Below are 25,725 nucleotides of genomic sequence, written 5' to 3' on the forward strand. Positions count from 1 at the left end.
CCCTCATTTCCATTTTCATACCCCTCACACATTTCAGTTTAGTGTCTGAGTAATAGCGCGGAGAAGGCGACTCCCACTCGAGGCAGACATTGTAAAGCTAGCTACGATCGAATACGGAAGCAAATAAATTCGTTTTAATTAAATCCTATAACATTGCCATTAAAAAGCATAAAACTTTCACTAATATGTTCTCACAATGATCTAATGTTCATGTAACTTCCTAACGTTTCCTAAATTTGCATGAGCCCCTCAGGACATTGCTGAAGTTTTCGGAAATTGCCTGAGTTTCTCGGAACTCCTTTATAATTTCAGCAATTTCATTGAAATTAATTGATCTGTCCTGATGTTCTCTGAGCTTAACTAAAGTTCCTGAAAACCATTAAACTTCCCTGAAGTTCTTTGGACTTGTGAAGTTTCCAAAAATATTTATTATGTTTCCTTAAGTTCACTGGAGTTCGCTGGACTTTTCTGAAATTGCCGGGCTTTCGAATTTTAACAGAAGTTTATTGAACTGTCTTTAATTTATCGAAACTTACAAAATAGTCTGGATTTTTTCTGAAGTTTCAGAACTTCTTAAATGTTCCTGCAGCTAGTGTGGATTCGCAATAAAAATCTGACCGCATCCTTGAGGTTCCGGGAAATTTGAAAAAAAAAACTGGCAGGAGAAGATGAAAGAATCTTTCTAGCAAAGGCTGAAGAAGCTTCCAAGGTAAGGTGGAAGAAAATTCAAGGGAAAGTTGGATGAAACTTCAGGAAAAAAAAAAAAAATAATAAAAACATCCGGAAGTTAAATAATGTTTAAAAAATATTTCTCGATTCCCTCGGAATTATCGGAAAGAGCCATCGACTATTTCTCGATTGATGGGTAGTCAAAAACGGCGTGGAAATACAAACATAAGTCGAAAGAGTATCAAGCATAAGGCATCCTTAGAGATGATTGTTTAGAATTTTAAAGGCTCAAAAAATATGAGGTACCCAAAAAGATACAAGTCTCTCACAAAAACTGTCTCCGGACAAATAAGAATAATTTTAATTATTTAAAAAAAAAATCGGTAAAAATCGGTATTCTAAGGAACCTTATCTGTATATCGGTATCTAGTTCGGAAATCGGTACAAATACCGATAAATCGGTATATCTGGCAACGCTGGTCACAGTGCACAATACAGTGTTCTCCACAAAGCAGCTGCTTGATCATGCCATAAGATTATGAATCTCTTAAATAATTAATAGCTATTTATTTGGACGTTTTGCTGAAATATGATATTGAGCAGAGTTGTAGCTATGGAGATTTCCCACAACAAAAGCTATCGAACTTTCACTCAGGGCAATATCGAAAAGACTAAAAGTCAATGAACAACATGCTTTTCGGCAAGTCAGTTTCTTTCGAAATGAGATCTTATTTTGGGAGGCTAATCAGGACCCGATTTGGAACCGTTTGTGTGCTGGGAAGCGAAAATTTCAAATTTTGTATCAGTCTAGTGGCTACTCATTCCTGAAAAGTGGGAAATGCCGGAAAAATTGGTAATTTCATTGTTCAATCTGGAATAGATTTTGTTGAAACTCCGTGCCAAGTGTGTCCATATGTTGTCTTTGTTTAAAAAAAAACACCCAACTGGCAGCCCATCCGGGTTTCACATGAATCGAATTGCGCGCTACTAGCGCTACTATATAGATAGGATAGTGTTCGTTCCTGCCCACCTCATTTTGCATTCGTTCGGTCCGTCTTCACTGTAGGTAGGTACTACACTAATTTCCAATGCAAATCACCATGCCATCGCATTTGCTCTATGGAACGACCGATTCGATGGGGTGGCAAGAGGCCGGCTTTGTCGTTCGCTCCGACGACGACGGGTGTGGTGGTGGTGTTTATCGCGATTCTCCCCCTGTGCTCCGTGCACGGGTGTGTTGGTGTGGTTTGTTGACGACGACGAACGATGACGCACATGCAAGGTCGTTGCGTACAAATCCAACATATCTGAAGGTCGTTGTGTCTACACATTAGCCTGGCACTTCTGTTGCTGCCACCACCACCACCACCACCATCACGACCAGCGCTCGTTGAGCGTTTCCTAGCAGTGTGCGGTGGGTGATGGAATGTGTTTGAATGGATCGAGTGAGACTCTGTAGTCTTTATTCATCTGATTCAGCTCAGCGAGTGTTGGTAATATGATGGTGTGGCGGTTGGTTGTTGTGTTTTTTTTTTTTATTCCCGTGCACCCGTGGATTTATTTAAACTCGGAAGAGTGAGCGAGTTAGTTGAAAGTACAGTAAGAAAGGTGAACGTGTGTGAGGTTGACGCGGACTCGGGATTCGGATCGGAATGGAATGGTAGCTAGAGCTAGCGAACCAGACTCTGTTTGCAACTTGTTTTCAAGTTGGGTGTCCGGGAATGAGGAGTTTTATTTTGTGTGTTCATTGGATTTTGGTGGTTGGTTCGGGGGGTTTCAGCATAAATAAACTTTGAAATGTGATATCCGCAGAGGATGGGACTTATTTTTTTTTGTGCAAGGTGTGTGAGTGTACCAAAAGTTTAGAATTCTTGGAAAACTAGGCAAACTGCTAGGAAGACCACCGTGCAATGTGTAGTGAGTAGGATTTGGCTTTTAATCTTTTGTTGTCTGGTTGGAACTTTGGAAGGTGGCAGTCTGATAAGAACGTTGGATAGAATTCCAGGTGTGGCGTAGAACTGTAAGACCTAGAGTGGCATATTTCACCGACATGTGACGTTGAATATCTTAAGACCCTTATTTGATAATGACCTTGACACATCCGGATGAATTCATGCATTGTGACTTATCTCGTTTTTTTTTATTTGACTCTTTCCAGAAATGATTTCTGCTTCCATATTATTGTCGTAGCATCGCATGTCGTGTTGTGTATGTGTGAAGAATAATTATCGAAGCAGCTAGCAGAATGACATCAACGGAGTCGCGAGGAAACGTCTCGGTAACGACGATCAACTGTGAGAATGATCCGAACTTCAATCCGACCAGCAACGTGAGCAGCATGATTCCGGCACCATCGGGAACCAGTTCCGGGAGCAGCAGCAGCAGCAACACTCCGAATGCCAGCACCAACAGTAGCGGTACGATTTTCGGAAACGTTGGTATCAGAATAACCGTGCCAAAAATGGAAGAATCCGACGAGTCTGATACAGAACTATCGAACATTGAAAAGACGGCCAAGGTCAACATGAGGGAGGATAGTCGCGCTAGCAAGGGATTGCCACGGCCTATGTCCTGGGAGGGCGAGCTGTCCGAACCGGAAGCGATGATGATCGACAACGAAAACAGTTCCAGTGGCCCCAGTGGGCCAGGGACGGTAGCCAAAACGGAGCCACTCGTAGTGGCCAAGGAAGAACCGACGGGGCCTGGCATAACGGAACCGCTGGCTCTGACCGCCAATCACAGTAGCAGTAGCTCTCCGCTTCCGAACCGAGTAATCAAACCGGAAGTGGGCATTCCGTTAATCAATCACAACGTGGCTTCCAGCTACGCCAATTCCATTCCAACTAGCAGTAGTAGTATTAACGCTAAGAAACTCCCCGATGTCATAAACCTCAAGTACGAACACGGGCTGGCCGAGAATCTTCCAGCAGTACATTCACCCCTCCTGGTACGCTCAAAAACGACCCTTCTTCCGGCCAACCCCAGTCCGGATTCTGCCATCCACTCCGTCTACACCCACAGTTCTCCGAGTCAATCCCCGCTCACCTCCCGACATGCTCCCTACACCCCATCCCTGAGTCGCAACAACAGCGACGCATCGCACAGTAGCTGCTACTCGTACAGTTCCGAGTTCAGTCCGACGCATTCCCCCATCCAGGGACGGCACAACATGTTCGCCAGTGGGTCCTACAACGGTTCCCCGCTACATCACTCAGTATTATACAAACCGATGATCGACAACGAACAGGCACTGAAACTTGCCAGCCAAGATGAGCCGGTCTTTGATAGCGAACATTTGCCGTCCCCGGGGATCTCCCGGCAGCAACTGATCAATAGGTTTGTACAGTTATTTTCGAGGCGTTTGGTTCGGACAATTCTTAATAATTGGTTTTTTTGCAGCCCATGTCCCATCTGTGGGGACAAGATCTCCGGATTTCACTACGGAATCTTCTCCTGCGAGTCGTGCAAGGGGTTCTTCAAGCGGACCGTGCAGAACAGGAAGAACTACGTGTGCCTTAGGGGAGCCGCCTGCCCGGTGACGATCGCCACGAGGAAAAAGTGTCCCGCGTGCCGGTTCGAGAAGTGCCTTCAGAAGGGGATGAAGCTGGAAGGTGAGTTTGGGGTTTTTGTTTTTAATTTAAGATGTGGGTTTTCAAATAGGGCTCCGCGGAGCATTTAGTGCTTTGCCAAGCTTCTACTTTGTGTTCTGTGGTATTTCTATGGAGCTTGATGTTTGATAAAGTGGAACATTCAAATACAGATTTAAGACGACGATTTTGGGTTGGTGATTATGCAAATGAAAAACATTGTTTAATCTCCAATCAATTTTGTTAGCTAAATGATAAACTATGAGAAACAAATTATATTAAACAGAATATACAATCTAGACCAACAATTGAAATAGGCGGAACAACCAAACGTAAACAATGGCTTTAAACACAAATTTCTCGAGAATCAAAATACACCCACACAAACTAACAATGCCATTCGACGAAGGAAGTTTTCTCTTTCAGATGCTGGTATTAGATTATGTGGATGTGTTTTGACTCTCGAGAAATTTGCGTTTAAAGCCATTGTTTACGTTTAGTTGTTCCGACTATTTCAATTGTTGGTCTAGCAAAGATAAACAATGTCTTACAGGAAATTGAATGACATGAAGAATTATTTTTATGGCAGAAGATTCCAATTGGAACGAAAACTTTAGGTATGGAAAATTAGAAATCCCCAAAGGGCAAGATGGGTGGAGAAAACAAAATACAATTCGGCAGCAGGGTTTTGTGTGTCAAATATGTTGCAACCTTGCACCAGACGGTAGCGTTTCACATGACTTTTCATTTCGATGAACGTGTAAAATAATAATTGTGTGCTTCGCAATATTTTGCTAATTTCTTGGGGCCGTTAATCAACCAGCGAAGATCAATTAATCAATAGAGTTGGGATATAATTTTTGAGCTTGAGCTTGATTGACCGCCCACGGTTGCTACTCTGTTACTGCCAGATCAGCTGTAATTACACAGAGAACCAATAGACGATGCTTGGGACTAGCAATCAATGTGTAAAAACTGGTGATCTCAAATTAGGCAATACCAGCGCCGGCCGCGCCCGAACACAGGTCAAGAAAGGAATGGGAAGGATTGTGTTGACATGACACTCGCTTTGATGGAAGCCGAGAACACCTCTGCACTTCCACGAGGAATCACTTGGGTTGGGTTTGCAGCAGGGTTCGTTTTGGTAAACGATAAGCTGAATTGATGTCCTAACGATCATATAACGCGAAGGAGCTTGGGACAAAACCCACGGTCTTCTGCTCAGTAAGCAAAAACGTTTGCCACTAGGCAGACGAGCACCCTTTTAATCACCGAGTTGCTGTTATTACCATGTAATCATATTAACAAATAAAAGATTGACGAATCTTGAATGTGGATGGGCCTGAGATTAGACTCATGATGTTCTGCTCAGTAAGCAAAAACGCACATAATACCGTTGCTCAAATTTGTGTATCCATTCAAACCCGGAACCAACGACAACAACGAGTTTCGCAAAATACACGATACACAAGCGATTTTACCATAAATCTCTTTGATATGTAAGGACCTGGGACCGCGTTTTTCTGCTCAGTAAGCAGGCCACTGTAACCGACGATCTTACTAAAAACTACGAAAAAGTACTTAGGCCTTCATTAAGTTCCACTTTCACGCGACGTTCAATGACAGGGTCCTATCCAGGATTACATCTGAAAAATCCAAATCTGGCCAACGCCCACCCTAAACCTAAACCTGTTCTAATCCACCTGAAATGACTAACGAATGGAAGACTTTGACTACCCATCCATGCAATAGTCTCATTCCGTGCCTTATGGCAACTTGATGATTCTATTGCGCTCATCTTTTGGCACCATCCAGGGGAGACTTGGTCCTGTACCCAATGCTTAACTTATCTCCATTCCACTCAGCTACTCGCAATTTCTTGTGATATATTGGGTGGAATATTATTATATGAGACAATTCAATGCAGACGTCTTTCCAAATTTGGTAGATCGACAGGTAATCGGTGAGTTACCACGATAGTTGCTATTCAGCAACTCGAAAACGTCCCATCGTCAACGCCTGCTATGAGAATTTCCCATTGCAGACGCCAACGAAATGACGTCATCGAGCTATCGATCAACTACCCTGGTTATCGCCTGGTACCTTATAGCACGATGCTAGGAGGCGAACCGGAAGAATCGATGAGCTACCTCTCCCCCTAGAGTTGGGATATAATTTTTGATTCCACAAACTAGTTGAATTTGAAAAGCACACGAAAAATAAAGATTGAATTTATATTCGATAACAACACTCTGTAGTTTGATCTAGTTAGAATATTAAATCCTATGAATATTTCTAATAGAAATTAGACGAATTCCATCCGCTTATCTCGCCCTCTGAAGATTTCTATGGAGACTGAAATAAATTTTGCAGATGATTTCATATTTTTCTTGATAAAAATAAAATCAATATTCTAGAAAATGTTGAAAGATTAATCTTTTAAAAATTCTTATAAGAAAATGCTTTGAAGTCTATTAACATTGTAAAATGTGCTTACTACATAGAACTTGAAAATTCTTTTTTTTTTCATTTCCCTAAAAATAATCTGTTGTTTTTTTCAAGTCTTCGAGTCGATTTTGAAATCTTTGAAGCCCCAGAATTTCATATTTGTACTAAACCTCAAATCCGTAAATTATTGTTAGCTTAAGATTTGGATTATTTCAAGGTCTAAGTTTTGATTTCTGTTTAACACGTTGAAAAACCTTGAAAAACTTGGAAAACCGATAAACTTCAGGGAATTTAATTTTACCTGAAAAATCCTGTAATTCTCAGGGAATTTTGAAATTCTCGTATCAAGTAATTCTGGAGTGGATTTACCTTCAGTAACAACGTGCATTCTGAAACTAGAAATGTTTTTTTTTTTCTGGGGTCTTGAGACATGAATTAGACGAAAAAAAATTAAATTGTTCTAAATACCCGGACCTAACAAAATCAGACTTGGAGAAATTTTCAAGAATCTGGAAAGAAAATAAATATTCAAGACGTTGAATATTTTCAAAGAACCCAGATTTTATTTTTAAGGTTTCACTGCTTATGAACTTTAATGAATGAATTTGACGAGAGTCTCCAAGGAAATCCAAGGGATAAGGACATCCAGAGGAGAATTCCAAGGGAAGAATTGTTAGGAAAATTGAAGTGGTATTTGCGGATTTCTTTCATGTTAGTTTTGTTGATCTCCAGATGCCAGGTGAAACGTAAGGAGCATTAAAAAGTAGTTCTGAGTATAATCATAACAGAATTGTAAGTGGGATTGAATGTAAAATTTCAACAGAATTCTGTTGATGATTCCAATGTAATTCCAAAGAGAATCTTATCTTATCTTATCTAGTTGAAGATGCTAATTTCAAATAACAGACTAAAGTGGTAATTTTTATACGATAGATGGAGGAGATGATAATCGTATCTATCGTATAAAAAATATCACTTTAGCCTGTTATTTGAAATTAGCATCTTCAACTATGTAAATCGTTGACTTCACGCAGAAGTAATACTAAACATATAGTCAAAGTTATCTTATCTGCCGTCGGCTGGTTCATCTCTACCAAAGAGTCCAATTGAAAGGGAGCTATGAGGAGAACTACAAGGTTCTTGAGGGTAGAATTCCAAAAGAGGAAGGAGAGTCCAATGAAAATTCTGATAAGAATTCAATGAAAATTCTGAGGATAATTCCAAAGGAATTTTGAGGATTGTTTCATTAATGTTTAGAGCTAATGTTTAAAGGAATATTCCTTTAATATTTTTTAGAGAACTCAAAGAAGTATTAATTATTTTTAGAGAACTCAAAGAAGTATTAATTTTGAGGATCATACTGAGGGACTAATTTAAGAGAATTCTGTGGGGAATTTAGAGCGAATTCCGATGACAATCGGAATTCGCGGATAATATTTCGTGAATACTGAGGAGAGTTTGTTTCAGGAGAATTATTTGGGGATCTCTTAGGTAATACAACAAACGTAATTTAGAATTCTAAGAGAGTTTCAGAGTGAATCAAAGAATAGATAACTTCTAGAGTATTATTGAGCGAATTGTAAGGGATTTTTTTTTAATTTTGAAGTTTTTTAAAGATTGTGAACCTAGATAAATTTAAAATAACTTTTAGATTTTGCAAATTGTTTGTTTTCATAGACTTAGTAAAAAAGCTATAAATCGACGTTAGTAAAACAAATTATTGACTCCTGGAATTAGATTTCTCTTCGTTTAAATATTACTAGTCCATTCAAAAAATTGCACTTCCTTACGCCCTTGGTTATTCATGTTTGTTATCAACATAAAATGTTGCCATAATCAAATGAGGTACACATGGAAAAAATAATACTTAAGGAGATCTTTTGTTGTGAAAACAACAGCATTTATGTTAAAAATTAAATTTTAAATTCTGAAATATTCAGTACCCATTCGATTGTGGCAACCAGCCCGAATGATTAGTGTTGCCAAACTGCCAAAATAAAACGGATTTATGTTGAAATTTAATTTATTATTTCGTTTATTTTGGACCATAGACGTTAAATAATTAATCTTTTATTTAAAATTCTAATCACAAGGGACAAAAATACATTATTTTCAAAATCGGTTCGATTTTGGCACGGTGCCAAAATTGAATCCCATGCCAAAGACAAACGGTTTTGTGATTTTGTTGCCAAAATTGAACCATGCTAATATCGAAAGGGTACTGTATTGATTCAAATTATGGTAATTCAAACTCTATACATTTGCAATTTTATCTGTGTATGACATTTTTTTAGAAATGAAGTTTTCTAATTATTTTTTTCGGTATAGAATCTAGAATTGGTGTCTTTAAAATCCTGGAAACTTTCCGCGGAAGTCTTCGAAAATCCTGGAAAACTCAGGGAAATTTTATCAAAGCCTAATGTCTTATCGAAGTCTGAGACCTCGACTTTCATTTTGAGATTCAGGATCTTGAAAAATGTATCTGTCTGGGATGTCGATTATTTTTCAAAGCCCCAGAATCATGAAACTTTTTCTATGCCACAGATCTTGATAGTTTTTTCCAAGATATGTTTAATCAAAGTCTGGGATTTTAATGTTTTATGAAATTAGGATTCTAAGTTCAAAATATTTTCAATGTCCTAAAATTTTGAAAATTTTGGCGAGTTCAGCATCTCGATGAAAAATCTACAACAATATTTTTTTTAATCTAACCTAATGTAATCTAATGCAAACGCACCCTGTGCAGAAAGCATCCTGGGAAATGATTAAGTTAGATATAGCTCATGCCATGCATTTTTAGACTACTGAGAGGATCGTAGTTGACAGGTATTTTTTCCTCAATCATCGTCTCAGTGAATGATCGGTCAAATTGCAATAAAACACAACAATATCCCATGATTACGCAGGAAATTATTAAAACATTTTGACTCGAGAATAATCATAAAATTAATGTATCCCGTATTTTGTATCAGGTCTATTGATTATCTGTACCACCATGTCTGATATCTTGCTGCAAGTTTCGCAGAAGCGGGCCTCGGTGAATACAGCATATCATGCGCTTTGCGGATACTTTTTCCTTCGTCTATCCAAAGATAAGCTTGCAATCATCTATCACCATTTCCAAATGAATTTCCACGTATCAACAGAACGGATGTTTGTCCCGAAAGGAATACGAACGCGAAGTGAAAAAATTTGGTGTATATAAGCGGACATGGCTGGTTGAATTGTATCGCTGCAAACCGATTCTTTATCTGGACGAAGCAAAGCGGTTGTTTGAAGACGCGTTCCGGATCGCCATTTCTGCATCAGGGAAGGGCTTAGCTGGAAAGCACTCGAGAGACGAGCTATTCAAATACGTAGCGAAGACGTCGTCCGGTTTGCCTCAGATGAAGTTAGTTTTTATAATAGGTCAATGTTTAGATCTAGAAGATATGGAGTAAGAGGTGAACGTTTGATTTGCAGGGGTGAGTTTGTCAGAAAACGCATAATGTCACTGTTATGCTTCATTGGACAAGACGAATTAAATGAAGCATTCTCGACAGAAGGGACTTTTAACATAGCAATTTTTTTCGAATGCTGTAGAAAATTTGCTTTGGAATCTGGAACGGTTCAGTGCTACCCTGGGTTCCATTCTGTTTGGATTATTGATGGTGCTACAATTCATTGCGACGCTGCGATAATTTCCTATCTCCGGTCATTGGGCATTTATGCCATATTCCTGCCATCCTACTGCCCTTTTTTCAATCCGATAGAATTTGTATTTGGGATGATCAAACGGAAACTGAAGAGGACGTATCAAGAACTCAGAAAGTGCTACGTTCGGCTCATTTCAATCTCGCGAGCGAGGCTCCATCAAGCCTGATCGTAGTACCGTTTCTTCTTCATAACATACACTAAACATCATCTGAGACTCCATCATAAACAAGGTGACCGATTCTTCCGGTCCCACAGGAGAAAACACTAAACTTTCGACGGAACCGACAACAGTGGAAAAGCGAAACACAGCTATTATTCGCTTGGCCATTAGATTCTATATTCGTGCACTTTTATAGAAAAAAAAATTATGAGTGGCAGAGCACCTCCAGCCAATAATTGAGAAAAAGACGAACGATTTGACAACTGTAAATTATTTACAACCGTTTAGAAGCAGGGCACACTTCGATCCCGCAATAGCATGATAGCATGATAGTGGTTTACCACCCATTGTAGCACGGAAACTAAGTCCGATAGCAGTGGGCTCTCTTCTCTGTTTGTCTTGATCAAGCTTAATAACCTCTGATTGTCCTCAACATGTCGCTGTATGAAGGGCCAAAAACGGATTGGGTAGATCGATAGACAAAGTCGCCTATACGCATCTACGGAACAATATAGAATCTCCTTCCAGCAACTTGATCAGTCAATTGGTCAAAGAGACAAGCCCCCAAACAGGAAGATGCCTCAATGAGTGGGGAGAAGAGCCCGCCCATTATCCACGAAATGTTATCAACAGGGAGTTGGCGATCCCACTCTCCCCGTCCAAATCGCTTCAATCGGGTGCCCTGTTGGACCGTCCCTTCCCTTTTATTTATGTATTTCAATCAGTGGCGTCGCCTTAACCTCAATCTACCTGTGCAACAACTCTCAAAACAAACACAATTATCAAAATATTGCTTCCAATGGATAGATTTCGAGTAAACTAGAAGATTAAAAGTATTTTTCAACCGATTCAAGTGTGAATAGGGCAATAAATCTAGTTTTGAAAGTTGGTGCACTCAAAAACTGAAAATCATGTATTATTAAAGTGCGATCAGCTCAAAATTTTCCTTAGTCCTGGATCATTAATATGTTTTGTTAAAGTCTCAAATCTCGAGGAAAAATCCTTAGTGCAAACATTTTGATTCTTTTTATTAGTAGAAGATCTTGAACATTTTTGCACGTTCCAGAATCTTAAAATGTTTCCAAATCTAGAATTCGAAAACCTAAGTTCGGGATGGCAATAATTTTCCTGTCCCGGAAGCTTGATTTATTATGCAGTGCTTTCAAGCATTTGGCAGCCCTTTCTCAAATTTTAGGCTGACAAAAACGGGTAACTGACTAAATCGGGAATTTTTTCCCCATTATTTATTCCATCAAAATTATTACGGAATAATTAAATTGTTATACGTTTGACTATTATTTGTGAAAACTGCGATAGATGGTAAAGAAATATGTGTAAACTTTCATAGCAGAGAAAATGTGGGTGTGTGGGTGTTTAGCCTTATACCCCGTATAGACTATGGCTTATATCATGTAATATAGTCTGTCTTGCAATGAGCTGAGCACTCATACATAAGATTTCCAGTGAAAACTAGATGTATGAGTGCTCATTGCAAGACAGCCTATATTACATGATATAAGCTATAGTCTGTACGGGGTATTAGACTGGTTCGTCTCAAGATTTTTTTTTATTTTTGAAATGTCTATGATCTTCAATCTAGAATTTTTAAATATCAAAGATCTTCAGAAAAAAAAGTTGGTAATCTTTAGAATTTGCCTAAAATAATGTTTATTATAGGACTTGACGGCTTCTGCACTTATTTACCTGTTATCGTCTGAGGTTAAATGACGCCTTAGAGTATTATTTTTTGGCAAAACGATGCTCTGTAATGTGCTGCATCTTCATGCAAAAAAGCAGCACTCAATTTACCCCCATTTACCCCCTGACAATAGGTAAGGAAGTTCCCCTAATTTTAATAATTTTGATGAGTAAATTGTGTTTTGATTTCGCAAAAAGTTTTTTTTTTCAGATACAATTTTAAAGTACACTCTATCACTTTCCCTCATTCGGCTTAATGACTCATTTATCCAAATGATTTTCGGTCGTTTTGTCTTCAAATGAAGTGCTCCGTTAGTGTTTTGGATCTTTAAATGTCCTCTGTAAATGGAAAAGCTTTAAAAGTACGATCAAATCATTTTCTGGAGTTTAAATTTGTTTAAATCTCAACGGAATTTTAGTTTTAATAGAGCACTACAGTGGACTTTCAGCTTCCTCGGTAATTTCAGAATATTGAATAAACATTCCAGATGTTCTTCTGGACCATGGACCACAGTTTTGAAGACATGTCTTAATAAGAAGTCTTATTATGATAAATGTTACCAAAATCCGTTTTATTTCATTGATGGATTTTTTTTTCTGAATTTACTTTGGACAGGAGTTGACTAAAATCTCCGATAAGCAGAAGTTCCCTTTATTTTTAACGAAAATCCCTGGAGTTTTAAGAAGTATTCTGAAATTATTCGTTATTTTCTAAGCTTCTACGAAATTCCCTGAACTTCTACAATAATTGTATATACAGGGTGCAACAATTTCATGAGTGATGTTGCAACAGTGTCCGAGCTTTGTGCTCCAGAAAACTTGAAGTGATAGGGCATATTATGACGGCCATTTTTGAACTCTTCCTGGAATCACGTTAAGCTTCTTTCAACACTGTTCTTGATAATGTCTCCAAATGAACTCAGCACCAGATCATCTGATTTCATCAATTTGCCTAACGCTAACAAAATATTTATGGATCTTAATTAAGTCATGGATATTCACATAGTTTTCACACATTCAAGATTGATCTGTAAAATCCATGCTTAAATGCTTTCTCAGATAAGATGTTTTTTAATATCTGGATTTCTTCTATCGTGCATTTGCCTCCTTTTATATTCGTGTATCATCATTTTGTTACATTAAGAAAACCGGTTATCGTCAACGCTCAGAAAATACTAAATTCCATTTCCCCCCCTTTCTTTACAGCCATTCGCGAGGATCGCACCCGTGGCGGCCGGTCGACGTACCAGTGTTCGTACACGCTTCCGGGAACAATACTCAGTCCCTCGCTGGCGGGCAGTGATGGCAGCAGCAACTTTCCGTACTCCAATCCCTCCGCCAATCGGGGTGGTCCATTTTCTTCCGGCGGTGCCGTAAATCTAGCCGGCCAGCAGCTTAAGATCGAATCTGGCCAGCAGGACTTCCACAGCAATTCCAACGGCAATGGTGGCGGTATGTCGGCGGGCGGCGGTGGCTTCACTGGTGGCGGCAACCACATGCGACCGGGCATTCCACAGCTATTGCAGGTGGGTATTCTAAGTGATTTTCATAGAAATTCCAAGCTTGCATGGATGGAACTTCTGCAGGAAATCATGGACGTCGAACATCTGTGGCAGTACAATGCGGCTGAGCTGGCGCGGTTGAATCAACCGGCGCCCCCGGTGAGCAGTGCAGCCATCGCAGCCAATCCGCTGCTCTCCAGTGCGGGCATTTCGAGCGAAAGCAGTCCGGATTTGATAGCGAATTTGTGCAACATCGCGGATCACAGGCTGTACAAGATCGTCAAGTGGTGCAAAAGTTTGCCCCTCTTCAAGAACATCTCGGTAATTATAAACGACACAGCATTGAGGTTAGGTTTGTGCTAAATTTGAATTTTTGGTTAATGAAGATTGACGATCAAATCTGCCTGCTGATAAACTCGTGGTGTGAGCTGTTGCTTTTTTCGTGCTGCTTCCGGTCCATGGCGACTCCCGGTGAGATCAAGATCTCCCTCGGGAAGTCCATCACGTTGGAACAGGCCAAACACAGTGGGTTGCAGGTTGGTTCTTGTGACATAGTCCTAAACATTTCTGAATACTCATACATTCCTACCGAATCTTTTAGACCTGTATTGAACGAATGCTCAACCTCACCGATCACCTTCGAAGGCTTCGGGTCGATCGTTACGAGTACGTGGCCATGAAGGTGATCGTCCTGCTGTCGTCGGACACGTCGGAACTGAAGGAATCGGAAAAGGTTCGTGCCAGTCAGGAGAAGGCCCTCCAAGCCCTTCAAGCGTACACGTTAGCGCACTATCCGGAAACGCCGGCCAAGTTCGGTGAACTACTGCTACGGATTCCGGAACTACAGCGGACCTGTCAGGTAAGTTTACTAAGCGGATTGAAAGACTTCAGAAGTCAAACTGATTTGCAGCTTTCGTTCCAGGTTGGCAAGGAGATGCTAACAATCAAACCGAAGGATGGCGAAGAACCGTCCTTCAACCTGCTGATGGAACTACTCCGAGGGGAGCATTGAGCGAATATTTCGCTCGAGCGAAAGACAAACAACTGATCGTGCCTCATAAGTTCTAGTGTTTTTAGACGAAAAGAAACAGTGCCCCAATAAGTAGCCGCGCTTTCGACGTCGCGGGCTAGAAAATGGGATTGATCAAAGTAGGCGCGGGAACGCCTTAGGTCATCATTCTATCACAAACACTCACGCATTCACAGCTCTCTCTCTCTCTGTCTTTCTTTCCCCCGTTTCCCATCCATCTGTCTTTGCAAGCGAGTGCGGCAAACATCGAAGCATGCGAACGCGAGCCTGCTTCAATTTTTTGTTTCTAGCCAAACTAAACAAAAGTGAACCGAAATCAAAACTCTTTTTAGACATTGTGATTTTAATTCCTAATCTGATAAGTAGAGCGAGTTTATTTTATTCTTTTTTACGTAGTTTTAGCCAGATATTTAAAAGATTTTTATTTTTCCTGCCTACGATTTTTATATTTGTCTGTTGCAAGAAGATTTTTTTTTATTTAAACTACTCATATGTAATATTTTTTTAACGGAAATCATTCATAATCGTTCAAAACGTTTCCCAGCAGAGTTAAGTTTCGTTTGTACACTGACTCGCAATCCCTTTGAAAAAGATTTGTAATGCTATACACATACCCATTAAGTTTCCTTATAGAATTTTAAGCAAGAGCTCATAGATAAGTTGAAATTTCCCTTAAGCAGAGATAAGATTAGTAGACAGTAGACATGAGTAGTTTTTTTTTTTCATTTTTACACCACTAGACACAAAACGAATGGCATTGTATTGTTGATTGATACAAGTTTCTTGTTAAGTTACGCTTTTTTAGGAAGATTCGAGAAGTGTTTAAGTTTTCCCGATCGCCGTGTGCGTGATTCGCCTTCGAGGATGGGCGGAGCATGGATAATACGCTTTATTTCAAATACAATAAAAGCGTTCAAAGCTGAGATAAACATTGTTCATAAGTTGTAGCAGTTAAGAAATCGTGTCATCGAAAGATCTTCAACTTTAACGTTAAGATAGGCACAATTCCATCTCACACTTGGAAAACATATTTCCCCCCTCATCACAAATCAAAACAAATAATGGTTTCCAACTTTTTCTCACTGCATAGTGAAAATAAAACTAAGACACACATACACACACAGACACACTCCATCGCAGCAACCCGTTCTGATCGATATAACGCGATTATATCGCTATCGGAGACTAGTTGCCATGGTTACGTAGGAAATCATCAGCAAACACTACACGGAAAGAATTTTTTCTAGCTACATTCATTTCGAAGAAAAAATGAGGAAAAAGTGTGCCTTTTTCTGATAACAACAAGAAGGAAAAATAACAATTTTTGCGATAGCGTAAGATTATTTTATATACCGGAGCATAGTAAACTGAAAGCAGAAAAACCGAATAAAGTAGTAACAACTAGTAAGCGTAAATGACTGAACTTTTTAGTCTAGTGTTAGTTAATGAGTATATACTGCGAGCAAAACTCTCAAAACGAAACGACCACCTTTTAGACGAAATGCACAGAACAGCGGTGGTGGTCGTTCATCTCGGGGAGAACTTTTTTGAAACGTGTTTTTTGAGATCCGAATTGAAGTTTAACGTAAATCTTTGATAGTTGCAATATACAACAACCAAACACCGAGAATCAACGGATCACCCTTTAAAACAATTAGCTTAAAGTGAAGGAGGTCGCAAAAATGAGAGTAGAACAAAAATTGTTTATATTGTATGTGGAGTGCAATACTGTTTTATTTTCTAAATGTGTAACTTCCAAACTGAAAAAAAACGTAAACAATTTTTGGAGGGCATTTCCAGCTTTTTTTTTATAAACTATGAAGCACACAAGCAACAAGTGTGTAAACCAATTAAGATTTCTGTGAGAGCGAGACGTGCTTTCATTTCTTAACGTTTTTAGGAAGGAATATCCAGTCCTTTTTTTTCAGTGTAAATATTGTTTAGAAACTAAAAATCTTTCAAGAACGAAGAAAATGTTTTCCAAGAAAATATGGAAATTTGTGATGATTTAAGTGTAAACCTAAGTACTAGCGTAAACAAAATGCAACCGTTACGAGGAAGAAAAAGAAAAACAAAACATCTAGCAAAATATACAGCTACTTAAAATGAAATCGGAAGCATGGAGCAGCGCAAAACGATAAAGAAGAAGGTAAAACAAAAATCTAAAATGGAAAATTGCAGTATTTTTAGGAACGTACTTTTTTCTACTCGAACCCTGTTGAAAAATCCGTAACTGTTTTTTTATAACTATTATGATAAATGTTTTTTTTTTGCGTTGCCAAAACGTGTTTTTAAAAACTGAAATCATCAAAATCGTGAAACAATACTTCAATAGCGATACTTTTTATCCTTATACAAACGGCAGACACACACACACATACACACACACTCACACTCACAAACAAACACATTATATTATTGTACTTAAACGAATTTTTAGAATTATTATTTTGTGTTTCGGAACCGCCGCGAAGAAATCCCCTCCCAATTTAAGCAACATTCTCTCTGTGTCTATTCGTGTGGGTGACTCGGGTCGATTAGTAACTAATTGGCCCCGGTCGCCGTTTCAGAATGGGAGCAAAATTGAATATTTTTAAAATAAATATCAGTTTATAACGTACCGCTAGAGAGTGAATTGATGATCCGAAATTCCTACCCGAACTATGGGGTTTCTTGCAGAAGTGTTACGGTGCCAGGAACGGTTCACAAGCGGATTTTTACTTTCTTTAACTGTATACAATGCATTTAAACGTATCCACATTACAGAATCTGTATATGCAGTGATTTATTACAGATTCTGCTTTTCGTTTAAAGAAAACTGTAAGATTACCTCACGTCCTCTGGTTGACGAGCATTTATGGATTGTTATAAGAACCCTGCAATTTAATTGTTCTAGATTTGAAAAGAAATATGGGTTTTTCGATGACTTACTACTTAATTAATTTTGTAAAGACTTTTGAACTACAAATGTCGCAGGTCTATTTTTGAAAAGTTCTCAAGTCTCGAAATATTATAATAGTTTCATGCAGGATTTGTTTTCTTCTAATTCCATGAAAAATGGAAACAGCCGTAGACATTCCAAATATATACTCCAAAGAAGCCCAGAGAGCTCGCAGGAAAGTTTGTAGGTTTGCCAGAAAAAAAGTTCGAATGAATTCTACTAGCCAGTTTAAAGTTGTTTTAGTTAAAGTTAGAATATCCTTCCGTCAGAGAAATTGGAGCTACCTGTTTTGGTCTGTTCAAGATTTTATAAGTCGAAGTTTTCTGAGGTAAGTTCAAAATACTTACTTAGGAAAGGACGAGTTTAGCTATCAACCGTTTTCAAGGTTTTAGCTGAATGTGTACTTCTGTATAGCTGCAATTTATTGTTTCAGTTTGGTTTAATCCTTGGGGGCTCGAATTCTTGAAAGCTAGGGTAACCAACTGATTTTGGACCCTTAGAGGAAGTGAGATCACGTTTATGTCAAAATAATATTATTTGTTTATTATTATTATGCAATTTACATGCGGTTGTGTTCGAAAGCTACTCATCTTGGATGTAAAATGTCACTAGATGTTTTATTTATTGATATATACTCGAGAAATAATTCTTTTCACATCATGATATTTACATATTTTAGACCCTTCCACTTGATTTTGGACAGTGTCCATAATATATTTTGGACACACTGAATGGGAACGAATATATTTTGGACATGCTAAAGTTCTTTCAACCTATGAGCCTAAAATTAATTACGACGGTCACTTCTTCCTATCTCGCATTTGTTAGGTCCGTCTAGGTGGGAACATTTTCAAAGAAGGTGCCGTAAAACGGGGTGAAATTGATCAGCGGGGTGAATTTGATCGCTGAGTATACCCAATATTGTACTTATGCATAATATTTTTACAATGCATACAAAGATACATTCGTACGCTTAGTAACGAAAAACATGTTACACATGAAAAAATATCACGAGAAATTTCAGCGATCAATTTTGCCCCACTGATCAATTACACCCCGTTTTACGGTATGCATAAAAGTTAACCCCCCGTTACTCGCGCTGTTGTACTTTGTACAACACATATGAGTTTTCCATTGCCATTTTGTTGCTGCCAATCGATCTGAAACCAACTTGTATTCCTCAAAAAACTTGTTTTGAACTAAAAAAGCTAAACTTTGATTACAATTAACCCCCAAAATGCGGATAATAGAGAAAATGTAAATGGAAGCCGCAAAAACGGTGTCCATACTACGTGGGATTGACTTAATTGGTTACAACATGGAATATCTCGAGATCCTGACCAGATAGAAAGTTACTGTCTTGGGCAAAGTTGTTCAGGAGGTTAAAGCCTTTTTTTAGTGTACAATAGTTCAGAATTATCTCACTTCGTGGTGCTAGTATACATGTGAAATTCTCGTGTATAAAATATCGCTAGATCCTGACCAGATAGAAAGTAAATGCCTTCAGCAAAGTTGTTCAGGAAGTCAAGCTCTTTTCGTTGGTTGACTAGTTCAGAAATTTCACATTACGAGGCACTAGTATATACGTGTAATTTTCGCATATACAATAGCTCGAGTTCTTGACCAGCTAGAAAGTTACTGTATTGAGCAAACTTGTTCAGGGGGTCAAAACTTTTCGACTGGTAGACAGTAGTTCGGAATTTTCTCACCACGTGGCGTTTATATACATATACACTCCTCGCATATGATATATCTCGAGATCCTGACCAAATAGAAAGTTACTGTCTTTGAAAAAGTTGTTCAGGAGGTCAAAGCCTATTGCTTGGTGTAGAATAGTTCAGAATTTTCTCACTATGTAGTTCTAGTATACACGTTAAATTCTCTCATATAAAATATCTAGAGAGCATGACAAGATAGAATGTTACTGTCTTGGGCAAAGTTGTTCAGGTGATCAAGGCCTTTTGGCTAGTGGACGGTAGTTCAGAATATTTCACTTCATGGTACTAGTATATACGTGCAAATCTCGCATATGATATATCTCAAGACCTGCTAAAAATGTACTGTAATCGGCAAAGTTGTCCAGGCAATCAAACCCTATCGTTGGTGGAAAGTACATAATTTTCTCACTAGGTGACGTTGAAAGACACGTGAAATCCTTGCATATAAAATATCTCTGAATGACCGGCATACTAGTGCCACGTAAAGGGAAAATTCTGAATTACTGTACACCAACGAAAAGATCCTAACATCCTGAACAACTTTGCCGAAGACAGTAACTTTCTGTCTGGTCAGGATCTAGAGATATTTTATATGCGAGAATTCCTCATGTATACTAGCGTTGCAAAGTGAGAAAACTCTGAACTTAAGTCCACCAGCAAAAAGGCCTTGACTTCCTGAACAACTTTACCGAAGACAGTAACTTTTTATATGATCAGGATTTCGAGATATTTTATATGAGAATTTCACGTATATACTACCACCATATAGTGAAAAAATTCTGAACTATAGGCTTTGAACTCCTGAACAACTTTTTCGAAGACAATAACTTTCTATCTGGTCATGATTTCGAGATATATCACATGCGAGAACTTCACATGTATACTAGCGCTATGTAGTGAGTAAATTTTGAACTACTGTCCACCAGCAAAAAGGTTATGATCTCTAGAACTACTTTGGCAAAGACAGTAACTTTCTATCTGGTCAGGATCTCGAGATATTCCATGTTGTAACCAATTAAGTCAGAACCCTCGTAGTATGGACACCATTTACGCGGTTTCCATTTACATTTTCTCTATTATCCGCATATTTTGGGGGTTAACTGTAATAAATATTTAGCTTGTTTAGTTAAAAGCAAGTTTTTTGAGGAATACTCGTTGATTTCAGATCGATTGGTAGCTCGGCTGCAAAATGGAAATGGAAAACTCACACTGTTGTACAAAGTACAACGCGTGAGTACTCGTGTTACAAAAGTTGGCGCGATTAACGGAGGAAATATAATATAACATAAAGAAACAACTGATCATACCATAAAAAAATCATTCAGAAGTATATCTTAATACGGAGACCTGACTCTATGCTTGCAGTCCATATTATTTTTTGTATGGGCTGTTAATAAACTACGTAGACCGTTTTTGAGAGATTTCAACCCCCCCCCCCATTTTCTAGTGTGTGGCCGATTCAATTCCACTTGCGTTAAGGAAATTCTGTTGATATGTGTTGTAGATAGAGTTAGTGTGGAATAGAAATGAGTAGAATCGAGTGCGCGTGAAGCGTGATAGACCGTATGTAAACAGAATTTGGTTGGCTCGGGAATTTTGATACAGCTAGAGGTATAAATATGAGGTACCTAAGCTCGTTGACGGGATTCTTATGACGGACTGTGGAGAGAGCGGACGACCAGCAAAGGACCACCAGCAGAAGGGATAGCGGCACTAGCGGACCAACAGAGGGAGCAGCAGATTCGTGGAACCGTGACTACATCGGACCACCAGCTGAACGACAGATTCATGGAACCGTATCCGAGGCTGGAAACCTCGGTCCAGTCACGAAAATGGCGCAACTCGGTAAGTGAGAACCATCCTCTTTCTTGCGAGGATGCTACTGGCGCTCTCTGAGAGGGCAGTTGAAATCCCCCTGAGAGGGTAGATGAAATTCCCCCCAAGAGGGTAGAAGAAATTCCTCCTAAAAGGTAGAAGAAATTCGTCAGAAAAGGTAGAAGAAATTCCTCCGAGAAGGTAGAATAAATTCCTCTGCGAAGGTAGAAGATATTCCTCAGAAAAGGTAGAAGAAATTCCTCCGAGAGGGTGGAAAAAATTCCTCCGAGAAGGTAGAAGAAATTCCTCCGAGAGTGTAGAAGATGTTCCTCAGAGAAGATAGAAGAAATTCCTCCGAAAAGGCAGAAGAAATTCCTCCGAGAAGGTAGAAGAAATTCCTCCGAGAGAGTAGAAGATGTTCCTCAGAGAAGGTAGAAGAAATTCCCTTGAGAGGGTTGATAAAATGCCCCGAATCTCAATTAAGGAGAGTAGGAGAGGGGAAGAATGTAGTAGATAGAGTTAGTGTGGAATAGAAATGAGTAGAATCGAGTGAGCGTGAAGCGTTATAGACCGTATGTAAACAGAATCTGATTGGTTCGGGAATTTTGATACAGCTAGAGGTATAAATATGAGGTACCTAAGCTCGCTGCCGGGGTTCTTATGACGGACTGTGGAGAGAGCGGACGACCAGCAAAGGACCACCAGCAGAAGGCATAGCAGCACTAGCGGACCAACAGAGGGAGCAGCAGATTCGTGGAACCGTGACTGAGGCTGGAAACCTCGGTCCGGTTACTACATCGGACCACCAGCTGAACGACAGATTCGTGGAACCGTGTCCGAGGCTAGAAACCTCGGTCCAGTCACGAAAATGGTGCAACTCAGTAAGTGAGAACCATCCTCTTTCTTGCGAGGATGCTACTGGCGCTCCCTGAGAGGGCAGTTGAAATTCCCCTGAGAGGGTAGATGAAATTCCTCCAAAAAGGTAGAAGAAATTCCTCCAAGAAGGTAGAAGAAATTCCTCCGAGAAGATTGGATAAATTCCTCCGAGAAGCTAGAAGAAATTCCTCCAACCGGGTAGAAGCAGCATTCGGGATCTAGTTGAAGGGCGGGCTAGCACGAATTAGTGTTGATACAAACCTGCACTTTTACAGATCCGACCAAGGCCAAGTCTGAAAATCTCTCTCTATTTCACCGGCACTTTTTGAGTGTCCTCCGTTGATAAGTGCATCCCACACGACAGAAGTTTCGTTAATATTTCCATCAATAGTTTCATGTAAATATATTCAGAGGATCATCAATACAGGGTTGCTCCTAACTAACATTGTTGTATCCGATGAAATTTTCCGAGTCAAATTTTATACAACCACCTTGACAAAAATTACCGAGGAACCGGCCTTATCCATGGAGGTAACTCTAAGACCAGAAGCTCCCGAAGAAATGTGCTAAACTTTTTGGCTCAGCTCGGTAACAAGCAAATCGATGAACCCCTCGAAACATAGGAAAATCTACGAACCCCTAATTTTATCTGTCAAACTTTCATAGCGAATCAAAACAAACATAGTGTAGTACTGGAATTTATACTAGAATGGGGTACGTTAATCGATTTGCTTGGGACCAATAGGCTAGTCAAGTAGTGAGCCAATTTAAAATCTTTAGTTTCCACCTGTTTGTTATCACTCTGTAGTCTGAACAAGGCATTACCATAAAAAAATCAAACACAGACAAACAAACATAACACATTGAATAATTCTCACTGTAAAACACTGTGTCGCTAAAACATTACCGCCATCTGTTGAGTACACTGTGGTGAATTTTTGGTACGCTGAACAGATGGCGGTAGTGTGTAAACGTCAAACGCAAGGGAATTGACTATGCACGCCACAGGTGGCGGTACTAGCAACTACGATACTTTTAGATTGTCTGTTAAATGCTTGTTCGATGATTAACTTGCGAGTGTTATGTCTGTTTGTCTGTGATATGAGATGATGGTTTAGGAGAGGACGTTTATTTGATCCGTTTCTTTGTACGGGTGTGTTTTTTTTGCAACTAGCGTAAGTGTGCCTGCGATTTGCATTGAGTGTCGGAGATCGTAAGTAATCTGAAGGATGCCTCGCTGGATACGTCCAAGACTGGACGGACAGTAGCTGGTGGCCATAAACGGTTCCTGGGGAAAACACTAGATGCGACCCTCCTCCCAGATGACCATGGCAATACAAGAAGTATTGGTATTGGAAGGTAATTGCTATTAGATATTTTGCAAACAGTGACAGATAGCGGACATGAAGAACCAGTGGAGGTGCCGGGCAAAGGTGTTTATCCTAGACAAATAGTAAGTTACAAATTCGCTGTTGTCGTTGTCGTAGGCGCCGTCGTAGTCGCTGTCGTAATCGCCGTCGTAGTCGTAGGCAGTACCGTTAGTATATTTAAAATTAAACGTCGGTCATAGCTTGTTATGATTACCTGAACCATGCGTAAAGAGAAAATCGAAACATTTAACGTCGCGTGAAAATGGATCTTACTAAAGGCCTCTTTCGTAGTTTTGAGTTTAAGGATTTCAAAGATCGTCGGTTGCAGTGGCTTGCTTACTGAGCAGAAAAACGCGTTCCCAGATCCTTTCATATTAAAAATGTATGGTTAGATCGCTTGTTTATCGTGTATTTTGTAAATCTTTTCGTTGTCGTCGGTGCCGGGTCTGAATAGTCATGAAAACTTGAGTAACGCTATAATATGATATGAGGGGCTCGGTGGCCTTAGCACAACCGGCATTGGTTTGAGAAAGCAGTCACGCTTACCACTACACCACCGGCGCCGGCTGGTACTATCAGTTAAAACTTCTTTTTTTTGAGCTTAACGTCTACTAACAATGTCGCTCAAAAAATCATACTTGCATTTTACGGAAACCCACAAAGATGTTAACATTAGCTTTAGATCATTTGCAGCCTTACGGCCAAAAAATTGAATTTCAATTCTTAGTAAATCAGGATCCCATAATGTTTGTGTATGTACGATTCAAGCAAATGTAAATCTAATCGCATATTGTGTGATCGCACCACAGATAAACATATATAACCCTCGCAAGTTGTTCATGGAACAAGCATTTAACGGTCAATTTAAAAGTATCGTAGTTGGTAGTACCGGTGGAAACTAACGATTTTTCGATTAACGTGCCCCATTCTAGTTGAAATTCTAGTACTACACTATGTTTGTTTTGTTTCGCTATGAAAGTTTGACAGATAAAATGAGGGGTTAGTGGATTTTCCTATGTTTCGAGGGGTGAATCGATTAGCTTGGGACCGAAGATAGTACCAAAGCTGAGCCAAAAAGTTGAGCACGTTTCTTCGGGACCTACTAGTCTTATACCCTGGACAGACTATGGCTTATATCACGTAATATAGGCTGTCTTGCAATGAGCACTCATACATAGGATTTCCAGTGAAAACTAGATGTATGAGTGCTCATTGCAAGACAGCCTATATTACATGATATAAGCCATAGTCTGTCCGGGGTATTAGAGTTACCTCTATGATAGTACCATCACCTGTGGCGCGCATAGTCAATTCCCTTGCGTTTGATGTTTACACACTACCGCCATCTGTTCAGCATACTATCCACCACAGTGTACTCAACAGATGGCAACAGATAGCGACGATGTTTTACGGTGAGAAATATTCAATGTGTTTAAATATGCCCTTTACAAAAGTTACTGTTAAGGAAAAATATTAATTATATGAAAATTGACAATTGCAACCATTGGTAGCACCGTACACTGTGACAATTTCCTTGTAACTTGGATAATTGTCGGATAATTAAGTTATCGATAATACTGAACGCAAATAGGGTCAATTCAATAGCGCATCGGTACCACATAAGAAGAACGTAAAGTCTTCATTCATCAAACATAACTCAAAGACAAAAGATAGAGGAAGGTGGGGTGTGCTGCTAAATAATAGTAACGGATTGCACAGTAAGCTTACATCTATTCTTTAACCATAGATACAATTTTCTCCTCTCACAAAAGCATTTCTACTTTGCTCTATCGGTGGGGGCCCCGTGATAATGATGCAACTGCACTTCTGCCACCGATGTCACTCGTCGCACTGTTGACTGTTGCGCAACATTCAATGTCGTTGCGTTGCTTGCGCTGCTGCACTGTTGCGTGATGTAGTCGTGTATCACCAATTGTCGCGTGACAACTCACTGTTGCACGAATGTCGCACGTTCCGGTGCTCTCCAACAGCTAATCGGTTGCAAGCGACGGCAGTCGCAATGCACTACCCACGACCACGTATTGCGAGTTCCTCTGGTGCGATGCGGTTTAACCGCTCTTCTGTCGTCTCGATACCGATATTCTGGTCTCCAGCGGTCTTTTACGACGACAGTAAAGCTGCTTGTACCTCAGTGGGCTTGGCGTAGACTTGCCGGATATCGTATGGGGCGAAGCTGTAAATAAAAGGCCCTCTG

General features: G+C 39.6%; 1 protein-coding gene across 7 annotated transcripts in view; it reads left to right on the top strand.

Annotated features, from left to right (window-relative positions):
* Positions 1-17,410, top strand: part of Hr39 (Nuclear hormone receptor FTZ-F1 beta) — a 129,540-nt gene extending 112,130 nt beyond the window's left edge. For 3 of the 7 annotated variants that reach the window (XM_065238479.1, XM_065238500.1, XM_065238494.1), the window contains 6 exons: positions 2,828-4,005; positions 4,069-4,280; positions 13,465-14,081; positions 14,147-14,296; positions 14,362-14,619; positions 14,671-17,410. In XM_065238479.1, the coding sequence (XP_065094551.1) occupies positions 2,915-4,005; positions 4,069-4,280; positions 13,465-14,081; positions 14,147-14,296; positions 14,362-14,619; positions 14,671-14,772 (2,430 nt within the window). In that variant the 5' untranslated portion in view covers positions 2,828-2,914 and the 3' untranslated portion in view covers positions 14,773-17,410. Of the gene's footprint in view, positions 1-2,525; positions 2,587-2,827; positions 4,006-4,068; positions 4,281-13,464; positions 14,082-14,146; positions 14,297-14,361; positions 14,620-14,670 lie in introns of those variants that run through there. The other 4 variants (XM_065238512.1, XM_065238521.1, XM_065238487.1 and 1 more) reach the window with 4 other exon arrangements.
* The last annotated feature ends 8,315 nt before the right edge of the window (positions 17,411-25,725 follow it).

Source organism: Ochlerotatus camptorhynchus, unplaced genomic scaffold (assembly GCF_037179485.1).
Source record: "Ochlerotatus camptorhynchus isolate MF236.1 unplaced genomic scaffold, CSIRO-AGI_Acam_v1.1 ptg000045l, whole genome shotgun sequence".
Taxonomy (NCBI): domain Eukaryota; kingdom Metazoa; phylum Arthropoda; class Insecta; order Diptera; family Culicidae; genus Ochlerotatus; species Ochlerotatus camptorhynchus.